This window comes from Strongylocentrotus purpuratus, unplaced genomic scaffold (assembly GCF_000002235.5).
Source record: "Strongylocentrotus purpuratus isolate Spur 01 unplaced genomic scaffold, Spur_5.0 spur5_scaffold_5, whole genome shotgun sequence".
Lineage (NCBI taxonomy): Eukaryota > Metazoa > Echinodermata > Echinoidea > Camarodonta > Strongylocentrotidae > Strongylocentrotus > Strongylocentrotus purpuratus.
Genome location: NW_022145611.1, coordinates 7,277,212 through 7,302,877, shown reverse-complemented (window position 1 = coordinate 7,302,877; position 25,666 = coordinate 7,277,212). Strand labels below are relative to the sequence as shown.

At 35.4% G+C, this 25,666-nt stretch overlaps 1 protein-coding gene and 4 non-coding genes across 5 annotated transcripts; 1 reads left to right on the top strand and 4 right to left on the bottom strand.

Annotated features, from left to right (window-relative positions):
- Nucleotides 1-1,013: 1,013 nt before the first annotated feature.
- Nucleotides 1,014-1,095, bottom strand: TRNAS-GCU. The gene has a single exon. It is a non-coding gene; the product is annotated as a tRNA-Ser (tRNA).
- A 633-nt stretch (nucleotides 1,096-1,728) lies between these two features.
- TRNAS-GCU lies at nucleotides 1,729-1,810 on the bottom strand. Its single transcript has one exon. It is a non-coding gene; the product is annotated as a tRNA-Ser (tRNA).
- Nucleotides 1,811-2,426: 616 nt separating this feature from the next.
- On the bottom strand, nucleotides 2,427-2,508 carry TRNAS-GCU. The gene has a single exon. It is a non-coding gene; the product is annotated as a tRNA-Ser (tRNA).
- Nucleotides 2,509-7,236: 4,728 nt separating this feature from the next.
- Nucleotides 7,237-7,318, top strand: TRNAS-GCU. The gene has a single exon. It is a non-coding gene; the product is annotated as a tRNA-Ser (tRNA).
- A 750-nt stretch (nucleotides 7,319-8,068) lies between these two features.
- Nucleotides 8,069-25,453, bottom strand: LOC752338 (serine/threonine-protein phosphatase PP1-beta catalytic subunit). Its single transcript, XM_030998424.1, has 8 exons — nucleotides 25,110-25,453; nucleotides 23,193-23,321; nucleotides 18,321-18,551; nucleotides 16,014-16,118; nucleotides 15,414-15,485; nucleotides 13,240-13,391; nucleotides 12,571-12,705; nucleotides 8,069-11,915 (listed from the first exon to the last, which is right to left on the bottom strand). The coding sequence occupies exons 1-8, from the start codon at nucleotides 25,159-25,161 to the stop codon at nucleotides 11,817-11,819; spliced, it is 975 nt and encodes a 324-aa protein (XP_030854284.1). The 5' UTR covers nucleotides 25,162-25,453; the 3' UTR covers nucleotides 8,069-11,816.
- Nucleotides 25,454-25,666: the final 213 nt, after the last annotated feature.

The window sequence follows — 25,666 nt, the reverse complement described above, 5'->3', positions numbered from 1 at the left end:
TCAATAGTGTCTGACAGTGAAGACTAGTAAGTAAACGGGTTACCTTGCATAATTTAAATACTAGGATACTGCTAATGTTTAAATAATATATGGGCCCTACGTGACATATTCATAATTCCTGCAAAGTTCTACAGAATTCGATATTGGCTGCAAAATGGATACAATACCTTCAAATGTTTGTCGAGGAATATTTGATTTGATTTGATTGATTTAATTGATTTATTTCTGTTTGATTTTCTTTTGCTTTTGCATTTTTACAAATATATAACAAACAAACATTGCAAATTTACACATGACAAAAGAATATAATTATGTAGAATAAAGTAAGGCTGGCTTTAACTAATCGAAAACAGGAGGGTTGACAAAGTAAGCAAAGCTTGATAGCATGACTACCCTCTATGGATACATAATAATACAAATATGGAGGAAAAAATATTGGTAAAAGGGAAAAAGACAGAAAAAAGAAGAAAAAAAGAAAGAGGGATGCAGATGTATGTGGTAGTTGGATTTCAATTTGATATATAAAGATGAAAAAGAATGATTATTGAGTGGCCACTTGGGATATAACAGAATGAGAAGACTAACGAGGTTCGGACAATATGAATGAGAATGTGAGATCCTTTATCGATTGGTTTATAGGTTCTCAAAGTATGTAATATATTGTGATTTAACTTGCTATACAGTTTGAGAATATTCTTTTTTAATGATGGAAAATCAGGATTTATGTGTATAATAGCCAATAAATATTATTGTTTATAAATCGAAACGTTAAAGCGATTCATGTATCAACGATTGAAGCTCCATTGCCCATACAAAGTTGTTTTTTTTTAACTCTCAACCAATCAGAGCCGACTTGGTGCGTCAAAACGAAAGTTTTCATAAAATTTGAATTGAATTGAACAGTGTTATTGGTTTGCTTGTTTACAGAGGAAGGGTGGGGGGGGGGGGTAACATTTCTATTAATTCGTATATGTATGAATACTTTTCAAAAGATCATTAAAACAGAATCCTAGCGACGAGGATGGGATTCGAACCCACGCGTGCAGAGCACAATGGATTAGCAGTCCATCGCCTTAACCACTCGGCCACCTCGTCTGAATATATTCCTTAATCTTGGTGCAATTGAATGATTTCTTTTATAAGCATGATAAAGAAACCAACACGATATCTAACAAAGCTGAAATTATGTGCAAGTTAAAATCCTTAATTACAGTCAGTGTCTTTATAATATTCTTATACAGAATTGTGAAAGTATTGTTGATGTGCAATCCCCGGGACAATCCCAATATATTTTCTTGAACTTGTTTTATAGGTTCTTCAAGTGTGTAATATATTGTGATTTAACTTGCTATACAGTTTAAGAATCTTTTTTTTAATGATGGGAATTCAGGTTTTATGTGTATAATAGCCACTAAATTATTTATAAATCAAAACGTCAAAGCGATCCATGTATCAAAGATTGAAGCCCAGTTGCCCATACAAATTTTTTAAAATTTATTTTTAAACTCTCAACCAATCAGAGTCGACTTGCGTTTTTAATACGAGGTGCGTTAAAACGAAAGTTTTCATGAAAGAAGTTTTCATACTGAATTTGAATTGATTTGAACAGTGTTATTGGTTTGCTTGTTTACAGAGGAGGGGTGGGGGGGGGGGGGGGTGGGGGTAACATTTCTATTAATTCGTATATGTATGATTACTTTTCAAAAGATCACTAAAACAGAATCCTAGCGACGAGGATGGGATTCGAACCCACGCGTGCAGAGCACAATGGATTAGCAGTCCATCGCCTTAACCACTCGGCCACCTCGTCTGAATATATTCTTTAATCTTGGTGCAATTGAATTGTTTCTTTTATAAGCATGATAAAGAAACCAACTCGATATCTAACAAAGCTGAAATTATGTGCAAGTTAAAATCCTTAATTACAGTCAGTGTCTTTATAATATCCTTATACAGAATTGTGAAAGTATTGTTGATGTGCAATCCCCGGGACAATCCCAATATATTTTCTTGAACTGGTTTTATAGGTTCTCCAAGTGTGTTATATATTGTGATTTAACTTGCTATACAGTTTAAGAATCTTTTTTTTTTAATGATGGGAAATCAGGTTTTATGTGTATGATAGCAACTAAATTATTTATAAATCAAAACGTCAAAGTGATCTATGTATCAAAGATTGAAGCCCAATTGCCCATACACATTTTTTAAAATTTATTTTTAAACTCTCAACCAATCAGAGTCGACTTGCGTTTTTAATAGGAGGTGCGTTAAAACGAAAGTTTTCATGAAAGAAGTTTTCATACTGAATTTGAATTGATTTGAACAGTGTTATTGGTTTGCTTGTTTGCAGGGGGGGGGGGGTAACATTTCTATTAATACGTATAGCTATGAAAACTTTTCAAAAGATCACTAAAACGGAATCCTAGCGACGAGGATGGGATTCGAACCCACGCGTGCAGAGCACAATGGATTAGCAGTCCATCGCCTTAACCACTCGGCCACCTCGTCTGAATATATTCTTTAATCTTGGTGCAATTGAATTGTTTCTTTTATAAGCATGATAAAGAAACATGACTCGATATCAAACAATGTTGAAATTATGTGCAATTTAAAATCGTTAATTGAAGTTCGTGGCCTTAAGATATCCTTATACAGAATTATAAAAGTTTTGTTGATATACAATCTTCTTGAACTATACAAGTAGTACTATCGATTGGTTTTATAGGTTCTCAAAGTGTGTAATATTTTGTGATTTAACTTGCTATAAAGTTTTCTAACTAAAACGGGTTAAAATGGAGTTTATGATGGGAAATCGAGTTTCATGTGTTTGATAGTCATTAATTTATCTATAAATCGAAACGTCAACGCGATCCATGTATCAAAGATTGAAGCCCCTTTGACAATACAAAGGTTTTTTAAAGTTTTTTTTTAAACTTTCAACCAATCACAGTCGACTTGCGTTTTTAATAGGAAGTGCGTTGAATTGAACAGTGCCATGGCTTGCTTGTTTGCAGGGGGGGGGGGGGGGACATTTCTATAAATTCGTAAAGGTTTGAAAACTTCTCAAAAGATATCATTCATTTCTAATTTTAACTGATTGTGGCAGCACAACTATATCAAACTATATGAGAAAGAACAATGATAATCAAGCCGCCGAAATCGTAAATAAATCATTATTCATTACGATTACACAAAACAGTCTGTTGTACAAATCCAACTACACCAATATAAATAATATATTCAGACGAGGTGGCCGTGAAGTGCGGAGATTGGACGGTCATCCCCTTTCCTAACAATTCCGAACCATTCCTAACCATTCATAACCATTCTTAACCATTCCTAACGATTCCTCACCTTTCCTAACACTTTCCTAACCTTTCCTAACAATTCCTAACACTTTCCTAACACTTTCCTAACCATTCCTAACCATTCCTAACCTTTCCTAACCTTTCCTAACACTTCTCTAACCATTCCTAACGATTCCTAACCTTTCCTAACACTTTTCTAACCATTCCTAACGATTCCTAACGATTCCTAACACTTTCCTAACCATTTCTAACACTTTCATAACCTTTCCTAACACTTTCCTAACACTTTTCTAACCTTTCCTAACACTTTCCTAACACTTTTCTAACCTTTCCTAACACTTTCCTAACAATTCCTAACACTTTCCTAACCTTTCCTAACACTTTCCTAACAATTCCTAACACTTTCCTAACCTTTCCTAACACTTTCCTAACCTTTCCTAACCTTTCCTAACAATTCCTAACACTTTCCGAACTTCCCTACAAAGTGAGCACGCGCAGAAACTTTTACGACCACCCTGCATACCATAATGGACTGTGATGGTACTTGCACCAGGGAGGTGAGACTTTAACTCACATGCCCTGCTTGCACTGAATGTGGTAATTGCACTGAGATCTTCGGAGCTGAGCTGGATGTTCAATGACCGCTGGTCTTCGCCTTCAATCACGAACTTCGTAGATATCTAACGATTAAGGTAATTGTCCATATTTAAAGTTTATCGACTCAATTTTGTACAAATAATGTTACTGTTCATAGCTAAACGAATTCATAGAAATGTTACCCCTCCCCCGGCTTCAATCTTTGATATATGGATCGCTTTGACGTTTCGATTTATAAATAAATTAGTGACTATCAAACACATGAAACTTGATTTCCCATCATAAACCCCATTTTAGCCCGTTTTGGTTTGAGTGGCCCTTAAATCAAATTATGGAAATGCAAGCATTACTTTAAACAAACAGAACTTCGTTATGTCTGGCTCATTTTTCCTGATTGAGGTGTCATATGTAAGGGCAGAAAAAATGAACTTTCTAGAAATGAGATTTTGTTTTTGAAATTCAGATACCGCCCGCCAAATTAATTTATGGTTTCCTCTCTTCAAATTGTTTTAATTAATCATGCGTGAAATGTGCATCAAGACGAAGAGGGGGATTATGCTTTACAAAATGTGTCATTTATTAATTATAATTGTGATTAAGTTATGATAAAAAATTATTTAAAAAATCGATAATTCTCGGTTTCGTTTTTTCTGCGACGCACCGTATAATAAAGAAGAATGAAAATTGAATATCTTTTAATTGACTTAGTACAATTATGAAGATCTCCAGAGACTCCTGAATGTAGTTGTAAAAGAAAGTGAGAGAATGGGACTAAAGATCAACTTTACCAAGACAAAGTGCCTGGTGGTATCCAAGAAGAGCAGTCCAAAATGTAACTTGAAACTGAAACAAGTCTCCTCATTTAACTACATCGGCAGCATGATTACCGAGGATGCCAGATGTGAAACAGAGATCAAGAGAAGCAAGGGTGTCGATTTGTATCCGTGGTTGGGGGGATGATAGGTGCCAAAATATTTTCGGCAATGGATCAAAGCAATCAAGAGGTAGAAGCGTGTGGCAAGTTGCACCCCTCCCAAGCGTGTAGCCAGGATTTCATTTTAGGGGGCGGTAGTGAGCACGCGAAGCGCGGTCCCTAGGGGGTTGCGTGCAGGGAGGGGGAGTCCCCCCCCCCCCGCGAAGCGCGGAAGCTTTGACGTTTCACTAAATAAGACGATTCGTTGGACCGTTCTCGACTCTTAATCCTTGTTTGAATTAAGTTCCCCTTCCTCCGCGCGTAGCGCGGAAGCTCTGACGTTTCATTAGATTATTAAAGACAGAAGACGATTCGATGTACCATTCTCAACTCTTATTCCTTAATGTTTGAATCAAGTTCACCTTCCCCTTCTGACGTTTCATTAGATTATTAAAGAAAGAAGACGATCCTATGTACCATTCTCGTCTCTTAATCCTTGTCTGAATTCATTTTCGCCCATTCCTGCGCGAAGCGCGGAAGCTTTCACATTAGAGAAGGAAGACGATTTGATGTATCGTGTCCTTCATGAACTCAGTTCCCCCCTACCGCGCGAAGCGCGGAAGCTTTAACGTTTAATAAATTATTACTCTTAATCCTTGTCTGTATTCATTTTCGCCCATTCCGCGCTTAGCGCGGAAGCTTTCAGGATTCATTAAATTATTCGTAAAAGAAGACGCTTTGTTGTATCGTGTACTTTGACCTTTTTATTTGATTATTACGCTTAATCCACGTCTGAATTCAGTTGCCCCCTAACAGCTTTGCCCTTTTTTACTGAATTATTAGAGAAAGAAGACGATTCGTCGTACTGTTCTCTATATTAATCCTTGTCTGAATTCAGTTTCCCCACTGAAAAATCTTTTAGGAAATATCAGGAAATAAAATGAGTGAAAAAAACAAAAATAAAGATACAATGACGTGAATTTTAAAAAGGGTGAACGGAAACAACATAACAACTACATAACTATTTTATAAGTCATACTAATGTCCGAAAATATTTCTCCTTGTCTCCGATCTCATCACGAAATCGTCACAGAGTTCATCTATGTTTACACTGTCCAGGATTGTCTGATGTGCATTGCAGATTGCTATTTTTGCGCTTCGCGCTTAACATTTAGCTCGTTGCTTTTTGACGCTGCGTCTTTGCATTTGGCGCACTGCATTTCTATGATGCTGTTGATTGAACAAATTGAATAAATTCATCAATTCCTGATGAAGCCGTATGAGCGAGAGTTCAATTTATCCTTGTCTCATATACGGTTGTCTTATTTACTTCGCATATATGTATGTATTATGAAAATGAGATAGCAAAATGTATATATTGATGGTCATCTTGCGAGTAATAACCATTAACTACTCTCATCGGGCTCTCATCCTTAATTTTTCTCTTCATTTTTTTTTTTTGTTTTGATGGTGAATGATTGTACAGGCCATCCCCCCCACCTGAAATATTGGGGGGGGGGATATATCCCCCCCCCCCCGGGATCGACACCCATGAAGAGAAGGATAGCTCTCGCTAAATCTGCATTTTCAAAGTTAGGCAAAATTCTTTCAAAGTTAGGCAAAATTCTGACAAATCGAACATTGAGTATGAGGACCAGAATAAGAGTATTGAATTGTTACATCTACCCAGTATACTTATGTATGGTAGTAAACATGGACTCTAGCCTCTGATACTAAAAAGCGTTTGGAAAGTTGCGAAATGTGGTTTTAAAGAAGAATGATGAAAATCCCTTGGACTGACAAAGTTAGTAATGAGGAAGTTCTCACACGAGCTGGAGTGCAAAGGAAAATGATACATGAGATGTTGATTAGGCAGTTGAAGTTCATGGGTCACATTACACGTAAAGAAGGCCTAGAGAATCTTGCTTTGACAGGGAAAATTGTGGGAAGAAGGAGAAGGGGAAGAAGGAGGATACTTTGGATGGACAGTCTGCAGAAATTGTTGGAAGAGAGAGGAGTGAAAGAACTGCATGATGGGAGTGGTACAGAGGAGCCGAGGGTTGTGGAACAGCATGATTGTCAAAGTCAAACGATATGGCACTTAGAGAGAGAGAGAGAGACAATTATGAACCCGTCATTTTTTGGGAAAGCTGTTAGTTTATAAATCCACCCCCAGTTCCGACTTAGATTAAAAGGGTAGCGTCAAGTTAAAAGGGAAGCTAAGTGTGAAACCACTTTCATGAGGAGCATGCGCATTCATATATCAAATGACGTTTATCTAAACATGCGCCGAACTGGCTTATGGCGCAATACCTGCGAATAATATACAGCCTAACTTAGGATGATGAAACCGACATGAAATTAGATTTTTAGAAAGCTAACAGAATTGAGATAAAACGGTTATAATCACCATCATCTGACGAGGTGGCCGAGTGGTTATGGCGATGGTTTGCTAATCCATTGTGCTCTGCACGCGTGGGTTCGAATCCCACCCTCGTCGCATTTATGCCTTTTTATGAAATAACATAATGCAGCAAATTGGTATTTTTTTCGATTGAACTGCAGAAAATATGAAAATATGATCTTTAAAAAATTTAAATTCATTAGTTCGTAAAACAAAATAAATAATAAGGGAGTTTACATGGTACAAATGACCCCAAATATCCACAGATCTTTTACACATGGAGAAGTTCCACTTTGAGCATATTAGAATAATAACTGCCAAAGTCCTAGATGTGCTAGAATACCTTTTGTTTGCCCTCTTGAAAAGAATACTTCCACCTGCGTATCATAGAATGTACCGTTGGTGCATAAATGAATAATGTTACATAACTTTCATGAGCGCATATCCAGTATTCATCTCTGTGGATTTTACCTTTTTGGTACAAATGACCTTTATCTGCCCATGCGCATATTGTATCTGTAAACTCCCTTATTAAACTGTAATGGCGTTGAAAATGGAACTGCATAAAAACGACTTAAACACGATAAGAATTCAAACTCAGTCTATTAAGACTCTAAGCCATTTCAAAACGTCAATAAATCAGTAAAATTATCTTTCTTTCTCTCGCTTGCTCTCTCATTTTCTCTTTCTGTCTCCTTGAGTCCTTTTCCATTTGTCTTGGTCCCTCACCCTCTGTCTCCCCTCTCTTTCACACTTGCTCTAATAACATTGAGATTTCTCATAAAGATGGCTATAGATTTGATCCAGGGATTGATACCCTGAAATAAAGACACACAACATTACACGTAAGATGAAAACGTTTTCTGATTTATTATGTATCATTAATCAACAAACCCTTATATACCATTGAAATGGATCTCTATTGATAAATTCACCAACCTAGGTCCACCTGGGAGAGTTTTACACCAAGAATTTTGTTTAAAGAAACATAAATAACGATTAAAAAATTATATTTTTGTTGGAAGTAAGCTTTCTTAGACCCAAATGTGAATTTTAATGATAGGGCTAACCTTAAGATTCATATATCTCTCTTAATCATCATAAAACGAGCACCATTGTGTGAGTTGAAAAGCAACTCGGATAGATTTTGCCCATCGGATGAAAAATTCAGAAGGTTCTGATGGTTAAAAGCAAAATGATGAATAAAATTACACTAGGACACAGCAGAGTGTTTTAAGCCACACATCGAAGCAAAAGCTTACAGTAGAACTAAAACAGAACTTACTAGAAATGAAATGGCAATTACACAGCGAAAGCTTACTCTGAATGTAAAATTAAGAATACTGAACAAAAGAAGAAAATAAGATTTTCATTTGGTAAATTCTTCTTGATGAATCACCGCAATACTTTCAGAAATAGATAACTCGGGAGTGATATAATGTACTTCCTTTTGTCAAATGTAACTTGAATATCTATCTTATGATGGAGCTGTCCTTTTCAAAACCAAAGAAGACAATCTTCTCTTCATTTATACTTTGTTTCACTCACTTATGTATTTCTATATATAATCAAACCTAGCATTTTAGTAAGGAATTATTTATTTTTCGTCCCAAACTCCACCACATTTCACTACAGATTGCTTACTATACAAAATAACTTGTCAAATCACATCGGGATGACGCAAGACTTGAAGGGGAAGTGTCGAGAAGAAATCTGTTGATTTTCCCCCGCGACATCTGCAAAGACGTTTGGTACGAACAAAATAATGCCATTGTATAAAAAAAAAGAGGAGAGAAATACATGAGCACAGCAAAAGCATCAGCAAATATCATATAGAACACAAAAGGTCAAAGACATCTGTACATAAGGTACTCCTAAACTCTGTGACAGACATGTAAACAAGACACACGTATCGGTAAGTCTGTCTTCTCTTAGTTAGGGATGTAATGTCTCCTGCTGAGAAGCATAAGGGCTCTAATCGAGATAAATTAACAGAAGTAATGCCCTTCTGGCTTCCATCAGATGATGAGGTTTCATAATCATAGGACTAGCATAGAACTGGCTTTATATATATGAAAGCACAACTTATAGCAAATGGTTTTACTTCATGTGTTCTCCAATGACAACGAAACCAAGTATTCATAGGCTTTATTGCTGTGATCCATGAGTGACAATTTCTATGAGCTTGTAACAGAGGCAGTGTGACATGCACTCGGTTCTGACTTGCAAGTGACACTGCTTATTATGAAACAGCCATATCTCTGAGTGAGCAAGACACCCAGAATGTCATAAGTTCACTGCATAACCCACAACCATGATGATCACTGTCATACTCATGCAAAGCCATAAAGGAAAGAAAAAAACCTATTATGTCTCCCTAACATGCTGTTTTTTCTTCCGATGTCTATACAAAGGTAGCTACTTTTCCAATACACATATCATCAAACTTGTTTTTCTCCCTAGTGGATGCAATGTTCATATAGAAATTGCACTGTCACATCAAGGGATCAACGTAGACAAAAATTGTTCCTATATAACATGGGGGTCTATATATGATTTCCCTACACAAGGCACCTTATGACTATTGTATTGACTACTGTATTGGCATCTGCTGATTTCTCTTGTGTCATTTAAAAGGATAAGCACAGAATCATCTACACAGAGGCTCATCATGATTTTGTTTTATTTATCAGAAACCAAGAATTGAGGTGAAAAAAAGGGGAAAAGGCATTGACACAATTTGGGCAAAATAAAATTCTATCTATAGGACTAATCAAGAACTGCAAGCAACGATCTGAAGAAGAAGAAGAAAAAGATAATAAAATTTCACAATACATACATACACAAGGCACATCATTTTTTCCACTTCCAAGGTGGGGAACATAAAAGTGAAAACTACTACAAAAACATATACTTGGTAAAACAATCATTCTTGTTGTTTTGTAACAATGAAAGATTTTGAAGTCACAAGTATCTAAAAAAAACGTCTTTTATAATTAGTATGTTACAAATTAATACCATCAACCACATTAAGTGAATGAATACTTTATTTGTTTTTATCCAAATCTAGTGCATGTCTGGAACACACTGCTAAGTTCACAAGTCATTCCCCAGCCTCCTTTGTAAATCTACATTTTCCAGTCTAGAATCTGACATTCCAAATCAAAATATACCAGTCCTCAATCTACCCCTTTTCATTCAGGAATTTCCCAGCTGTGACTATTTTCTCTCTTGTGAACTTGCATTTGTCTTTTTCCTTTATCTCTCTCTCTCTATCTCTATCTCAAACTAACAGTGTGAAATGCCTACTAACTCTACTGAGTTCTCTTCATTTATTAAAGGTCATATACATTATTTTCAGTACCTGACTGATTGTGGCTGTTTTTTCGGGTCATACATTAGTTGGCAATAAAAGTTGTGAGAAAGCCCTAAATTCTTTCATGCTTCTTTGGATTTCTCCACATAAAAGGTATAACTAAAACTTGATACCATTCTTACTCTACATATTAAGTAGTGACAACATGAAATCAATATACACAGCTAATAAATATATCACATTTAAATATCTTAATAAACCCTACTTTGTCGCAGTCCGGTAAAAACGCACTGCTACAGAAATATACCAGTGTTTATGCTTTCTCTATTTCTTATTTACAAGTAATAACTCACATTTCATGTTTTATCTATGTATAAACACAGCATGAAGAAAAAAAATCTCTCAAAAACTGCATTGTGTGAGTCTCTTAAAAGGTAATTGATATATAAAGAATCGATTAACATTTATTCATTCAACTGCAGTCAGTTTATAACATTATATGCACAGTCCAAACTCAAAATGTGATCGCATCCCTCCGATCACATACCTATTCTATGTAAATATGATCATTCATGTCACGACAACTGCCTCCCTACTATAATACAGCAACCCACTCTGTTCCCACTCATATCCAATTCATGTTTGCCTGCTCACAGAAATGCCAGACAGGATTATGTAACGTACTTTGCATATCTTGCTGTTGTTTTTTGTATTAGTTTAGATGCAAACACAAGGCATAACCATGTTTACAAATACCATTTTATTGTGATTGATTTCTTTCCTGGTATTTTCATGGCAGTCAAGTCTTGAAAAAAATAATATTGGTTGTAAACGGAAAGATATGTGACCAGTGACTTGAAAAGGTACAATCGTTCATGCCAGTGAAGACCATAATACCAGAAACTTTGGCATGCATGAAATTGCATTCATGAAAATTCAATCATGGTCTAATTTTGCATGTTTCATGTCTTAACATAATTGAATCACTACATGACTCTCTGCAAATCACAAAGTTTCTTGCCACGAATGGCCATCATTAACAATGCCCAAATCTCTAATGTTGCCAAGGTTTCTGGTTTTACAATATGTTTTCTAACTTGCTATCATAATAAAAAGGAAATCTTTTAATTTCTACATAAATTTGTTGCTGCCTTCTTTCCTATGACAGACAAACGAGATTACTTGCATCCATACGACAGTGCCCATCAGTTGCATTGGGAGAGCATGCCCTTGTGGGCTGTTGTACAAAAAGGTTTTGCAGGTTCAAGGTTCAAGACCCTACTTCTTCTTTGCCTGTCCTTTAGGAGGGGTACCAGGTCTGCCGGAGTTGATGCCGGCATACTGGTACTTGGCCTTCTTCTCCGATGGTTTCAGGATCTACGATTATGAATCACAATGGGAGATAACATTGATGATATTGCAAGAGGCTCAGGAAAAAAGATTATTATATCAGTTATCTATATCACTGATTTCTGCTATCTGAAATGTATTTAAAAAGACACTGGATTAAATTAATCCCACATTGGTTATCAAGCAGTAAATGATTTTTTTTTTACTAGCAACATGCAAACCAAACTTTGAAAACTCTTCATGGAATTTATATATTTTCTACATATATAATTCTGCAACATGTATTTGTAATCTTAAGTAGTAAATGTTTCTAAATCTGTGAAATTCTGTAAAGCACAAAACAGACAGGACTATAATAACAGCATATTCATTGAAAACTTGTGGTGAGGCCATTAAGCCGAATTATACCATTAAAAAAAAGTATGCATGCAAAACACATTATAATATAACAACATATTAACATAACATAACATAAAAGTAATAGAAGTTGGGACTATGAACTAGAAGCTTTTCATCTGTTTGTGCTCATTACTAGCTCTCATACTTTTCCTAAAGATTTTGCACTATTAAAATACACAACCATAGGGATGAAGAGAGGGAGGGAGAGAGAGAGAGAGAGAGAGAGGGAGAGAGAGAGAGAGAGAGAGAGAGAGAGAGGGGGAGGAAGGGAGGAAGGGCTTACCTGAAATGAGCACATAAGTGTTTCATCCACACTCATCATTCCTCCTGCATTGTCAAACTCTCCGCAGTAGTTGGGGGCTGAGAACAGCGTCACCAGCTGACGCTTGGCAAAGAACTCGTACCCGTCTTCAACGACCTGAGAATGAAGGAGCACCGAGAAATACATGGCTTGATATGTGTTCTGATTCATGGCTTTAGTATTCATAGGGTTGGCTTGTTACATTAAAGAAAACTTGAGTTCATGAAATGGCATTACATTACAAGAAGAACTGGTTAAAGGTCAAATGAATAGAGTAATGTAACAAATGGGTTGTTTGGACCAGTGATTTTACGAAAAATTGTTGAAAATTACATACACTGAAATGCAAGACTCATTTAGAAAGATCATGTAAATAAATTGTGTCATGTTGATAGTACAAAACTATATATTGACCCTACAAATAAGTAATTAACATTGTTTTTCTTCTTTCTAATGTAGCCTATAAAACAGGTAAAGATTAGCAAATTAACATTACACAATATGTATTTGATATAACGCTACAAGAAAGCCAAACATTGTTCCAAATGCTTGAGAAAAATATCTAGTAATGTGGAGAAGCGTGATCACAATTACAGGGAGCTATATCAGAATTGCATCTAATAAAAAACAATATGCAAACATAATGGGTACCTGGTGAGCCCTGCAGATCAAGTCTAGATCGTGTCTGTTGAGGAACTTCCCCACGATGTCGTTGCCAAATGTGAACGAGACACCACGGTCATTCTCGCCCCACCCTGATACGTCCTTGTCAGGATCTGACCACAGCAGGTCACACAGAAGACCTATGAAGACAAAAAGATTGAAACCTTCTTCAATAAATGTATGCAGTGTGATAGAACATTGACACCACAGTCATTCTTGCCCCACCCTGATACGTCATTGTCAGGATCTGACCACAACAGGTCACACAGAAGACCTATAAAGACAAAAGGACTTTAAATATATTTTCATGAAACATATGTGAACTGTATAGGAATACTTTCAATTGAAATTTATTTAAATATAAAAAAAGGAAAATATGGGGAGCATGGCTCACAGAAAAGCAGATCCACAATTTTGTGAATAGCAACCTAGGCTTGTGTGGGTGTATTTGAACTAGAGAGCACATGTATGTATTCATTTGAATGTGAAGAGTGAATGTACTTTTACAGTAAACTTGTAATGGGCTTCTGGCAGAAGTTTGAGGTATAAAAAAAAGACACTTGAATATCATGTATAGATATGAAAATCTTTCTTAATCAAATCATGAACACGGTTGAATGCATCAAATGCAGAGGCTACATGTACACCATGTGTTTCAAGCCCTTAGCTCTACACATGTGTACACTTCCCTAATTGTCATCCCCAAAAGTCTTTATTTTTAGGACAAAGGTTCATGCACTATTCATTAGGGAGTTCCTTGCTCTTGTAAACACCAGTATTAAGGCATCCCTTCTACCCCCTTCACTCCCCAAGACAGACATTATGTAATGACTCATTACACAGACACAGGATGTGCATCATGTACTGCTGTAGAGGAACTGGGAGGTAACAACTTCAGGGAAATGGCATTAATAAGGAAGGCTATAACAGACTCGTTAATTCTGCACATGTTGCATGTATATCCCAGTCCCTATTTACTGGGTTTTGAGCGGTATGCTGTACATACTAATCCCAAGATTAAAGCATAATCTAAAGCATGATCTTTCTGGAAGTAAACAGATCTACGTTTCCACGAAATCTTTCCAGTTTTAAGTATATGGATATTTGTTCCAGATGGATATCCAGGAATGCCTCCTGGATAACATGAATATGAAAGGAAATAGCGAATATCCTGAATGATCACATGCGTTCAGCCTTCCAACTTGTCAGTATAAACAGGGAATGTTCTCTCTCTCTCTCTCTCTCTCTCTCTCTCTTTCTCTCCTCTTTCCCTCACCGCCCTCTCCCTATAAAATGAGTGCATTTATATTTTCGTAAATGAAACAGGGGATAGATTTCCCATTTATTATCATAAATGTGTTTTTGCTAAAATGTATGAAATCACAACCACAATTGTAATTTTAAACAAATTCCATATCATCACCACAGGTCATCACCAATGCTATCTTGTTTTCATCATATTTTGGACTAATCTTCAACCTATTTCCTCAAGTCATTTGAGTACCTTTAAGTTAGATTTGTTTAAAATCCCCCAACACTTGACTCTCTCAAAGGACTGCAAACTGTAAAGATTTTTGAAAAACAAGTGAGGATCATCCTATTGTTACTACATGTACAGCAATTGAAAGTAATGCTCTATTAATCATGCATGTCCAATCAACGATTTTTTGGAGTTAAACATTTCCACTTGTAAGCACAAACACATTACAAGGACTAAATCTTGGAAGAGTGTTTTCCATGAGTATAACAACCATGTATGGTAAGTTTGGTGTAAACACGTTTCACATTAAAACTAATACACATGGATAAGCTACAATAAGCTGTAAGCTTTCATGAATTTACAAGTGGTTTACTTTTGAGATATTCTCATACTGAATACTGATTGAATTACAACATTGAATTATCACAATCCAAGAAATTTTCTTGCTGAAATTTGGCTGTCATTGACAATTTGTGAAAATTTATGGTATTATACACTTAACTTTATATTTATAATTCAAATCTGGTGGGACTGCAAAAAATATTTTTCAAATAGTTTGGTAAAACAACAAAAAATTGGCTTCACTTATTAAAGGAAAATTCGACTTATGTGACATATGCAGAATCATGTGTATTTAAGTGTTCTTTGTATCCAGACAGTTATTCTGAATGTACTGCATTACCTGTTTCTGGGACATCGGTTGGTCTCATTATTCTCCTGATCTGCTCCATACACTGAAGGTCAGGTGAAAGGCCTGCAAAATATCAGAACAAGTCACATATTCTTATTAACAGTCACTGACAAAGAATTAGGTACTACATGTACATGCTGGACAAGAGATACAATTATTAAAGAAAGCTCCTGCCGATTATTATGAAGTTTGAAATGATCGATCATCAAAGAGATAACTTAGATTATATTTAGGCTCAAAAGCTGATTGATATAAACTTGGCGTGCCATTTTCTAAAGTAAAACAAACAGAAAATAATAACAACAACAGAACAAAACAAAGAAAAAATAAATAAACAATTACAAAAATCTCCAAGAATAATCAACTGTACCTGTACTATCAACTAATAGAAATATGCACATTTGAATGTTTTTAACCAAAATATGATGTAATGTACATGTAAATACTGTGAATCATTATCATCAACTACAGTAAAGTTTTACAACGGCAATTTCCTGAGGAGGTGTAAAATGACATTTCTGAACAGGGCGCTAGAAGCATTTCTCAGTGAAGATAGGTTATAAATAAGCAGAACTGTGGATATTAACGAACCTCCATGACAGCAGAAGATTTTCTCATCAACGATGGCAGCCACAGGCAAGCAGTTGAAACAATCTGTAAATGTTTTCCAGATTTTGATGTTGTACCGCCTCTTACCTAAAATATAAAATAAAGAAGTAAAAATAAAATAACAAGAATGAACAATATGATTCAGAACCTTAATTGTGTTATGTTATAATAGTACAAGGTACATACATGTATGTATGTCATGAAAAAGAACATCATCATCCTGTTCCACATTTACAGGAATGCGCACATAAAATAAAGGAAATTGCATCATACACATGTGTATCCACATACACTGTATTCCAGCTAAATTCATGTGTATACCCTTGAGCAAAGGAAACAATTACCAGTATGTAGTGTACATGTCTGTGGAAATAATTTTCACAAGTTACACTATCAATATGTTTCATTCTCAGTTATCTTGGGCTTTAATAAGTACCACTGGATTATCAAACTATTATGCATAATTTATTTAGCATGAAATTCAAAATGTCATTGAATCTATCGATTGATTGATAACCATTACAATGAGGAAATGAACATAATGCCAATCAATCAACATAATGGTGCATAACAAAATGCAGGATGTTCCTGTTAAAACTGTTTCCCGCTGCACAGAGAAAATGTGTACTTTGTACCTCAAGACCCATAACGATTGTAATCTCTTGTTTGCTTAGAAATATTGAAGGATTGAGGGGTTACTGGGCAAGTCCAAGGTATTTGTTCATTTTGTGTCCCATATGTTGCCAACTACTGGTATAACGAATGATTAACACATACATGTAAACAGTATCATATTCTTTACTATCACTTCATAAAATCTTAGCAAAGCCTTTATTATCAATTACATGTTGTAATGTTATTTATAGCTTCACATGTACTGTACGTGCATGCGATCATTTTAAGCCTTGGCAGATAGAAACAAGCAATTTATGTTTAATTCTCTTAAAAAAACAAGGGAAACGCTCTCGGCGGTCTCGCCTGCATTACGCAATTCGATATGATGAAAAATTGAAGTTGGAATATTATTTATAGGCAGGGTGGCCCATTAGCAAATCCTCTGAATATAATCAGCATTTTGAAGTGAATATTGACTAAGAATCATCAGAAGAATTATTTATTATTAATTGTACCACGATTGATAAATTGAATGAAATATGAACAAATTAATTTTAGAAAAATGATTTATTAATTCTCATATTAAGTTGTGAAAACATAATCCAAGTCTACTGACCTAAAATGACCTTTGACCTATGACCTTGTGACCTGGAATTTGTGCCATATGATTTGTGATACTTGATAACCCTTGGGTAAAAGTTTCATGGAATTTGAACAAACAATTTAACTTGAACTTAAACTTTCAAAATTATATCAAAACTTAGGTTAAGTTTTTGATGATGCCACAACATAGTCCAAGTCTGTTGACGTGAAATGACCTTTGACCGTGACTTTGTGACCTGAAATTCTACTCACATGATTGGGGATACTTGATAAGCCTATAGTCCAAGTTTCATCGACTAAGAACTTATGCTTTCAAAATTATATCAAAAATTGTTGACGCCGTCGCCGCTGTCACTGGAAAAGCGGCGCCTATGTCTCGCTTTTTTGCGCAGGCGAGACAAAAACCTATTCATTCAAAAACAAACATGCATGTACTTTGATCCTCATTATTAAAAGTGATTAATTTACATGCTGTGATATCATCATTAATTTAGTTAAAGGCAACAATGTTTCAAAACAAAACTGAGTGTACATGTCTAGTTTCTATTACAGCAATAATAACCACTGAAGCGTTGACAAAGCAGGAGCACTAATTAAATTGCATTATACAGATGTACATGGCACATTTGTGTAAACAAACAATGATACTGTAGTCAAACACATTAACATGTCCAACTCCCATTATTTCAATGAGTTTACAAGTTGTTACAGTACATTAAAAATAGACTACAACCCAATAGTTCTCAATAAGACTGAACATACGATGTACGATACTGGATATGGAAAGCCATGTGCTTTATGCCTCAAATTGTCTTTTTGAAAAGAGTACCAATAATTCTTACGGGTGAGACGCTATTCTTTTCAGTCACACTATTGGAGAAAAAGAAAATGCAACGCTTAATAAAAGCACATCAAATTATTTTTAGCCTTTGTAGTTCAAATTTGAGAATTCCCTATTCCAGGGAATCAATGTAAGTCTAGGACATGAACACCATGTTCACACTCTGGAATTCCTAATCCCATCGAATCATTTTACTAGGGTTTAGTACATCATACCCTGTTCACACTTACATTCGTCGTAGAAGCCGTAGATTCGGTTGATGCTGGCACATTCATGGTTGCCTCTGAGGAGGAAGAAGTTCTCTGGGTACTTGATCTTGTAGGAGAGGAGAAGGCAGACCGTCTCCAGGGACTGCTTGCCTCTGTCCACGTAGTCACCCAGGAAAAGGTAGTTGGAATCGGGTGGGAAACCGCCGTACTCGAATAACCTAAGTAGATCTGTGTACTGACCGTGAATGTCACCTGTGCAGAGGGAAGAAAATGAATGAAAGACAACTGTGTTATTTTTAGTGTATGAATGACATTTAAAACTACATTACAAGAAATTTAAATGTGTGTATACATGTACATGTACAACAGGATGTTTTAATGTTTTTGTTAAAGTTTGTAACATTTCACAACATTGCATAATCAGCACCCGTAATACATGTACATGTAAGATTCTTGGTTATATGATCTACTAAAATAAATGTACTATTATTCTATCATTTAACACAGGTTAAAGTGTTCTTTTAAAATATAAGGAAATTGACATTATGGTAACAAAATTTAATATATTTTTGTGAAAAGAAAAACACACAGGTAACTAAATGTACACTGACATTGTACAAACTGTACCCATTTGGCTGTATAAACTATAGGTTACAATTATTTACAATCACACAAACAGTAAAAATATGAAAAGTTGTGCGTAAATGTACACTGTATACACTGTACATGTACCGTACATGTAATCTATGAAGGGTCAAGTTTTACATGTACCTGGCTACAAATGCTTAAAAGTGCCTTTTCATAGATGTTGAATAAGATTTTCTCTAGTAGGCTATGTAAGACATTTTTCTTTTCATAAGAAAGATATTTGTCTTTGAACAAGCAAATTTTATACATGGCTGACTGTTGTAGTTATACATGTATTGTATGTAGCCTGCACTGGGCCTACATGTACAATAGCTGACAATACGTACATGTACATGTATGTGTGTACACTGTATATCAAAAGAGGGAGGGCGTGAAAGGGCACAAGTACGATGTAATCACAGCCATGGATTGTTTGTGGTTTCTTGTCAGCTCAATTATTTCTATGCATCTCAATACCAGAGAATACTTCTTATGCAGGCAATGAAGACCTTGCATTTGACCTGCATGCGAACCGGATCTGAACATTACATGTACATGTACAATGTGGGCTTAAATCATCTGTTTATCATGCCTTTATGGCCTACAAAACTACAAAGTAAATATTATAAAAAAAATCAATTTAAAGCATCTTTGTAATAGGTACCGGTATATGTAACAATGACAATTTCTTGTTGTCATTGTCACTTTCCAGGAAAAGTTAGTTAACATTATGAATGACAGGCAATTCCTACAGGTAATAACATTGTAAATCTTACAGAGCTACAAATTGTCAGGTTAAAAAAAGGAGAAAAATAGGGAGAAGAAGGGAGGGAAAGAGAGCTTTTAGGAGACAGAGGAAAATAAAAGGCTGATCCCTTTGATCTCAACTGGAGATTACTTTGATTACATACTGCATGAAAATTGACAGTAATAATACTAAAGGCAATATGTGCACATTATTCTAATAGCAAATGTGATTTTTAAAAAAAACACAATTATGGACACTGTAGGCATATCATGTTTTTATTTCCCTTCCAAATTTACCAATTACCATACAAATTTCAAAGTAGTCAAAAAAATGACCTCATTTCACCCAATGGAACTGATAATTAAGTGATACCCTTGTGTAATGAATGCTTCATTAAACGTATTATTGTAGGTCCTTCAGTACATGTACATGTACATCCGTGCTGCAGCTGCAAAACCGATGCAATTACAGTGTACAAGGGTATGGGAGCAGTATACCACGCTGTCCATACAGCCCACGCAGGCGTAGATGCAGACTGGTTGGCTTGATATTTGAATCGGTATGTGGCTGGTATGCTGTGTGACAGTAGGGGCCCTGGAATGCGTGCATCATCCACGGCTTCCCCAGGGTTCCACTGCGTAAATCCATCCGAAGATGAGTATGTGTAGGCCTACACTACCTTGTGGCAGATTACACTGTACATGTAGCCTATCGATATGGTGGATTTGTGTGAACATGCCGTGAGATGACAGTGAGAATCGTCTGCCTTGCTGGCCTTGGGCAAGTTCTCACCAAATCTCATTAACATGATTGTATTAACATACGAATGAACACACTTGCAGAGCCTGAGACATGTACTTGGCCTATGCATCTTCTCATCTGTACAGTAGCCTACATGTACATACATGTACATACAATGTACATTGTAGGTTGCTGTCTGTACAATACTCTGTAAATTACTGGTAATCCCAGGTTATGAGTACCAGTAATGAGAGTGAGGAAAGAAAAAAAAGGCTTTTAATATGGTTTTTGCCTTTTTGGCAAATCCTCAACAAAATTCGCAATCAAATGCAATGTACTATTTTAATGAAATAACATTTAGATGAACAAATAATTATGTGCATGCAAGCCAACCCTTTTCCAGGCATTAGACTTTTTATCAGTTAAAGGAACATGCATTTTACATGTAGGCTTAAACATCAGAAGAAACAAAACATAATTGATTAACTATCATCTGGACTGTGGTTGCAATGTAACTGTTGGCAACAGTATACTGTATGTCACCATGAAAAATGAAAAATCAGCAATATGGCTAAACAACCACAGCTAACTTTTTAACCTAAAGATTGTTGATTGTTCTCATCTTGATTTTGTTGACAGATTTACCAAAATGAAATATGTGCATATTATGCATTTTTTAAGAACCTACATACATGTACATGTACTGTACATTATAAACAACATAATTGCTTGAAACACAATATGAAATAGATGTACATGTACATTGTACAAGTCATGAATACATGTTTGGAAAGGACTTATTTACATTGACTGAGGGCCATGATATTGACTTTGTATGATTCAGTGTTTCATTAATTTAAATGTTAATTTCAATTAACCTTGCATGTATAATAGAATGTCTCCAAACAAGTGGTTAACCACAATGACTATCCTTGCACCTTACATACTGTAAGGTCTTCTCTACACAGCTGCAAGTGTATTTGAATTCAGTATAAGGCCTGTAGCCCTGTGACTGAGGTATAGATCTATTGACAACAACAAGACCACCCATGGATTAATCAATAACATTTGTAACCACACTGATAGAACAGCCTTGATACACATGGACATTGCATCTCTTTAAACTTTCTATTTTATAAAACATTTGGCCCATACATGTAAGTACATGTAGATCCATTTACAAATGTACATGAATGTATTATGTTCTGTTCCTCTGACCTCCAGGAAAATGTACATACATGTAATATAGGGTACATGTACATATGTACATTTCATGAGAATATGATGACTGAAAGATAAATACATGTAGTGTGTACCTGGTTATTAATGCCTACAGTGTAACTGTACTTGATACTTGATACTTGATGAAGTAATCCCTGAAGCAGCTTTTCCAAGCTATACTGGGATGGGATGTGTTGTGACAGCAGGTGCAGGTGCAGACAACAAAAGGGTGTATAATTTCTTTATACAGTAAAACAGTGACGTGCGAGTAAAAAATCATGCTGTAATTGCTGTAATTGATAACAACAATAGAATAAGTTGTTTACTGAAAGATAATAGGGATAATGAATATACCTGTAATGTCAAGTTCATTTCTGCAAGTATACATGTACATGTACATGTCCAAAACTTCAAAAATACAATGAACTTGTATAAATAATATACAAGTACTGTACATACACAGTACATCTTTACAATTCAATAACTGTTAAAAACATCTGTGTTAAAAAAAAAAGATTACCGGTATGTGATTATATCGTCACAAAATTATCTATGTATTGTACATCACTTATCTAATTAACTAACTACTTCTATTTTATTGCTTGCATTTCTGGAGATTTGCAGTTAATCAAGGACAGTTTGATGTACATGTACATGTAAATGTAGTCATGTACTCAAGAAGAAAAGTACGTAGAAAAAAAAAGATGGAGCTCAAGTCTACATTGATATAACTTTCCACACTTCATCGGAACAATAACATTCTTTCAAGTGAACCAATAACACCTACGAACAATAAAACCTACGACATTCAAGCATGCAGGCTTGTCTGTCCTTTTTACAATTCTTATTTATACATAATATACACGTACAGGCATGTCAATGACACTTACTTGAATCCCACAAACTAATTAGGATCTAAAAGTAAACCAAGATCACAATTGCACATTTCCCCTCAAACCCTTCACTCAAGGATCTATTTGCACAGGGTTGTACATCTACATGTACATGTAGTACAATGTACATCAACCAGTTGTAATATCCTCAAACCAGTCTATGACTCATGACAATTAACCACTTTCCTAAAATACATCCATCCATTGTTACAAGCTGTGGTACAGTACATGTACATTATGCACCACTTTAGAAGTTTAGAATACTTAATAAATTATATTGCCCACTTGACTGACTTGAGATTGTTCACCTCTCACAATGAAAAACATAAGTAAGTATAACAATGTTTGTGGTAAAATAATGTACATCAATTTTTTTTTATTACACTTAATGTCTTCAGAAGAATTAGCATCCCCTGCTTTTACAATGTGTCTAAAGAGGAACAGAAGTGAAACAAATTAAGTGTTTAATAACAGATACACAGTACACATGTTAGGCTAATGTTTGCATGTTCAAAACCTGTTAATTGAGTAAAACAAAAACATGGCTCCACATGGATGAATTCAAACTTCAAGCAAATTTACCCAATAATTACAAAAATCCAAGCTAAGTAATGGGCTATGTACATACATGATTTGGTTGGAAAATAAAACTGACATACTTACCGCATATTTTGAGAGGAGCTTCTAATTCTAATAAGATTGGTTGGCTAAGGAATATTTCTCTTGATTTGACACATAGGCCTCTTACTTCTGCTTCTGTTAGATTTACTGATTTGTACGGTCTACCTCTTGCTGCGTAAGAAAAGAAACGAGAGAGAAATATTATGAAAAAACAGTAATGAGTCATGAATATATTTATATCAGACGAGGTATGAATGAAGCTTTGAAATGATAAGAGGGGAAAAAAGCCCACTCCTCAGCATTATTTGTTTACTGCAGATACTGTGTGTAAATAGCAAGTGTTGAACACTGTACTAATACCAGAAAAAAGAAGAAGGGAGTAGCGTACAGGTAAGCCTAACATTTTGTAACTCGCTGAAATGATTAAAATCAATGTACATGTACTGTACATGCATTAAACATTCGTAGTAAATGTAGGTTCATGATTAAACAATCTAGCCTCCCACCAGGGAAGGTATTTTGAAGATAAAAATTATCATGATTTTCAAGCGATTTCAAGGGCGGATCAGTATGAAAAAGGGTAAGAAAGTTTGTTAAGTTAGTGAAGGGGAGGTTTTGCATTACAGTTTGTGTTTGATTGCTGATCTCACCGTGCACAGTTTTTTCAAGAAAATGGGCAGATTACATGTAGCTGAGAGTAAGTCTGATGTTTGATGTTTTGCAATTATTTTTAATGTTATTTTGAAAGTATATGAAAAGTAGATATATTTTGGTAATTCTTAAGATTCTGCCCAACTCATGTCAAACTTTCAGAACATCCTAAAAATGCTATAGACTAAAATGGCTACAAAAGATCATTCACATAAAATATAAGCCCATATAATAATAACAATAAGCCCCCATAATAATAACAAAGAGAGTGAGAGAGAAATATATCATTTGGATTTACAAGCCAAATTAATTCACAAAAAGAAAAGAAAAAAAATTGCCTGGAAATAGAATTTGAATAGTTATGCTCTCATTTCGATTTAATATCACGATAGTGGTCTACCTCCACTAATATCAGCCGCCATACTTACAAGGTCTACAGTTAAAAAAAGGATTGCATTGTCCTGTAAAAACACCAAACCAAATGAGCTTCAATGTTGACCTTGGACTAGTTATCTGCATCTAGAAGGTATATTTGATCATTATTTTTTATTATCTTTTGTAGTCATTTTAGAACAATTTTAAGATGTTCTGGATGTTTGGCTCGAGTTGCAGTTGGGCAAAATCTTAAGAATAATACCAGTAATTCTTTCCAATCATTTCTTTTGAATATCAAGCTAATACGTCTACTGGTAGATAAAGAGAAACTGAGTTGAAAATTACGAGTATTCTCCATAAAGTGTGCGAGTCGTAAAGGGGTACCGTCTGTGTATGGACCTCATCTTTCTTATTGTAACGCCATATTCTGTCAACTTGTTATAGTCTATACATGTAATTCATGTCATATTTGTAATGTGTGTTATGAAAGAAAGATAAATCAAACTTGAACTTGAAATGTCAGTTTTATTAAAGAATTTCCCCATTACAGTTATTTTCTGTCTACCTTAACAGTTACTCTGCACACTCAACAAACACCACTGCTTCAGTTTATCAGGACTAAAGTCACAATACCAACAGACAGTGGTACTGCACTGCTAGCTAGCTACACAGTTCAGCCGCGCCGGTTTAGCCTTTGAAGTTTGAAAATGACTGCAAAACCCCTCTCATTCACACAACACTGCACTGACAATACATGCACTGCCAATGGCCAAAGGCAAATCCAATGATTAGTGAAAACGCTTCCTGGTTCGCAAAAAGCAAATGGATTTTTAAACCCATTGCCAGTTCTGGATTTACTAAAATTTCGACATGTACAATCACAACATACAGAATAACCGTCACCACATAATAAAAATGCAATAATAACAATACCTTCGAGGAGACGAGTGAGTATGCTGTCGATATCTAATTCCAAATCCGCCATGATTACAAACTGTGCCGGTGAGAAAAATTTATTGATCGCCGATCAAGATCATGCAACCGTACCGAAATCCGCCTAGTCTATTCTGTATCGGTTTGACGTTTGTTCCCTCGTGAGGAATTTCGTTTCGGCTTGTTAAGTGATAATAAAGCTGAAATGCAGTTCATAACATAGGATTTTTGATCAGAAAAACATTCTGTACCGATGCAAAACACAGATAATTCCAATTATTTCCAGCAAAGAGCTCTAAAAGTTAACTTGCCCTACGATACGATAGTACACTCAGGACCATGACGTCATTGGTATGGGAATTTCCTTATTTGGAACGTGAGCCCCAGCAGGGCATGCATACCACTCCTACTTTACAGAAAAATAAATAAAGCGGATCTTAACGAATTAGTGTGAATGGTTATTGAGTCATTCCGTTATTGACAGTAAGAGACTACTTGGTAGTAATGGTATTGGTACCACAATCATTACAATATCACCTATTCTTTAAACTCGTTTG

What these genes read in the sequence shown, in the direction of transcription:
- LOC752338 (XM_030998424.1), bottom strand. Translation starts at nt 25,161, where the DNA reads ATGGCGGATTTGGAATTAGATATCGACAGCATACTCACTCGTCTCCTC. An exon ending in ACTCACTCGTCTCCTCGAAG is followed by an intron (nt 23,322 to 25,109) that starts GTATTGTTATTA and finishes TTTCTTACGCAG; the next exon opens with CAAGAGGTAGACCGTACAAA. An exon ending in CACTTATGTGCTCATTTCAG is followed by an intron (nt 11,916 to 12,570) that starts GTAAGCCCTTCC and finishes TCATAATCGTAG; the next exon opens with ATCCTGAAACCATCGGAGAA.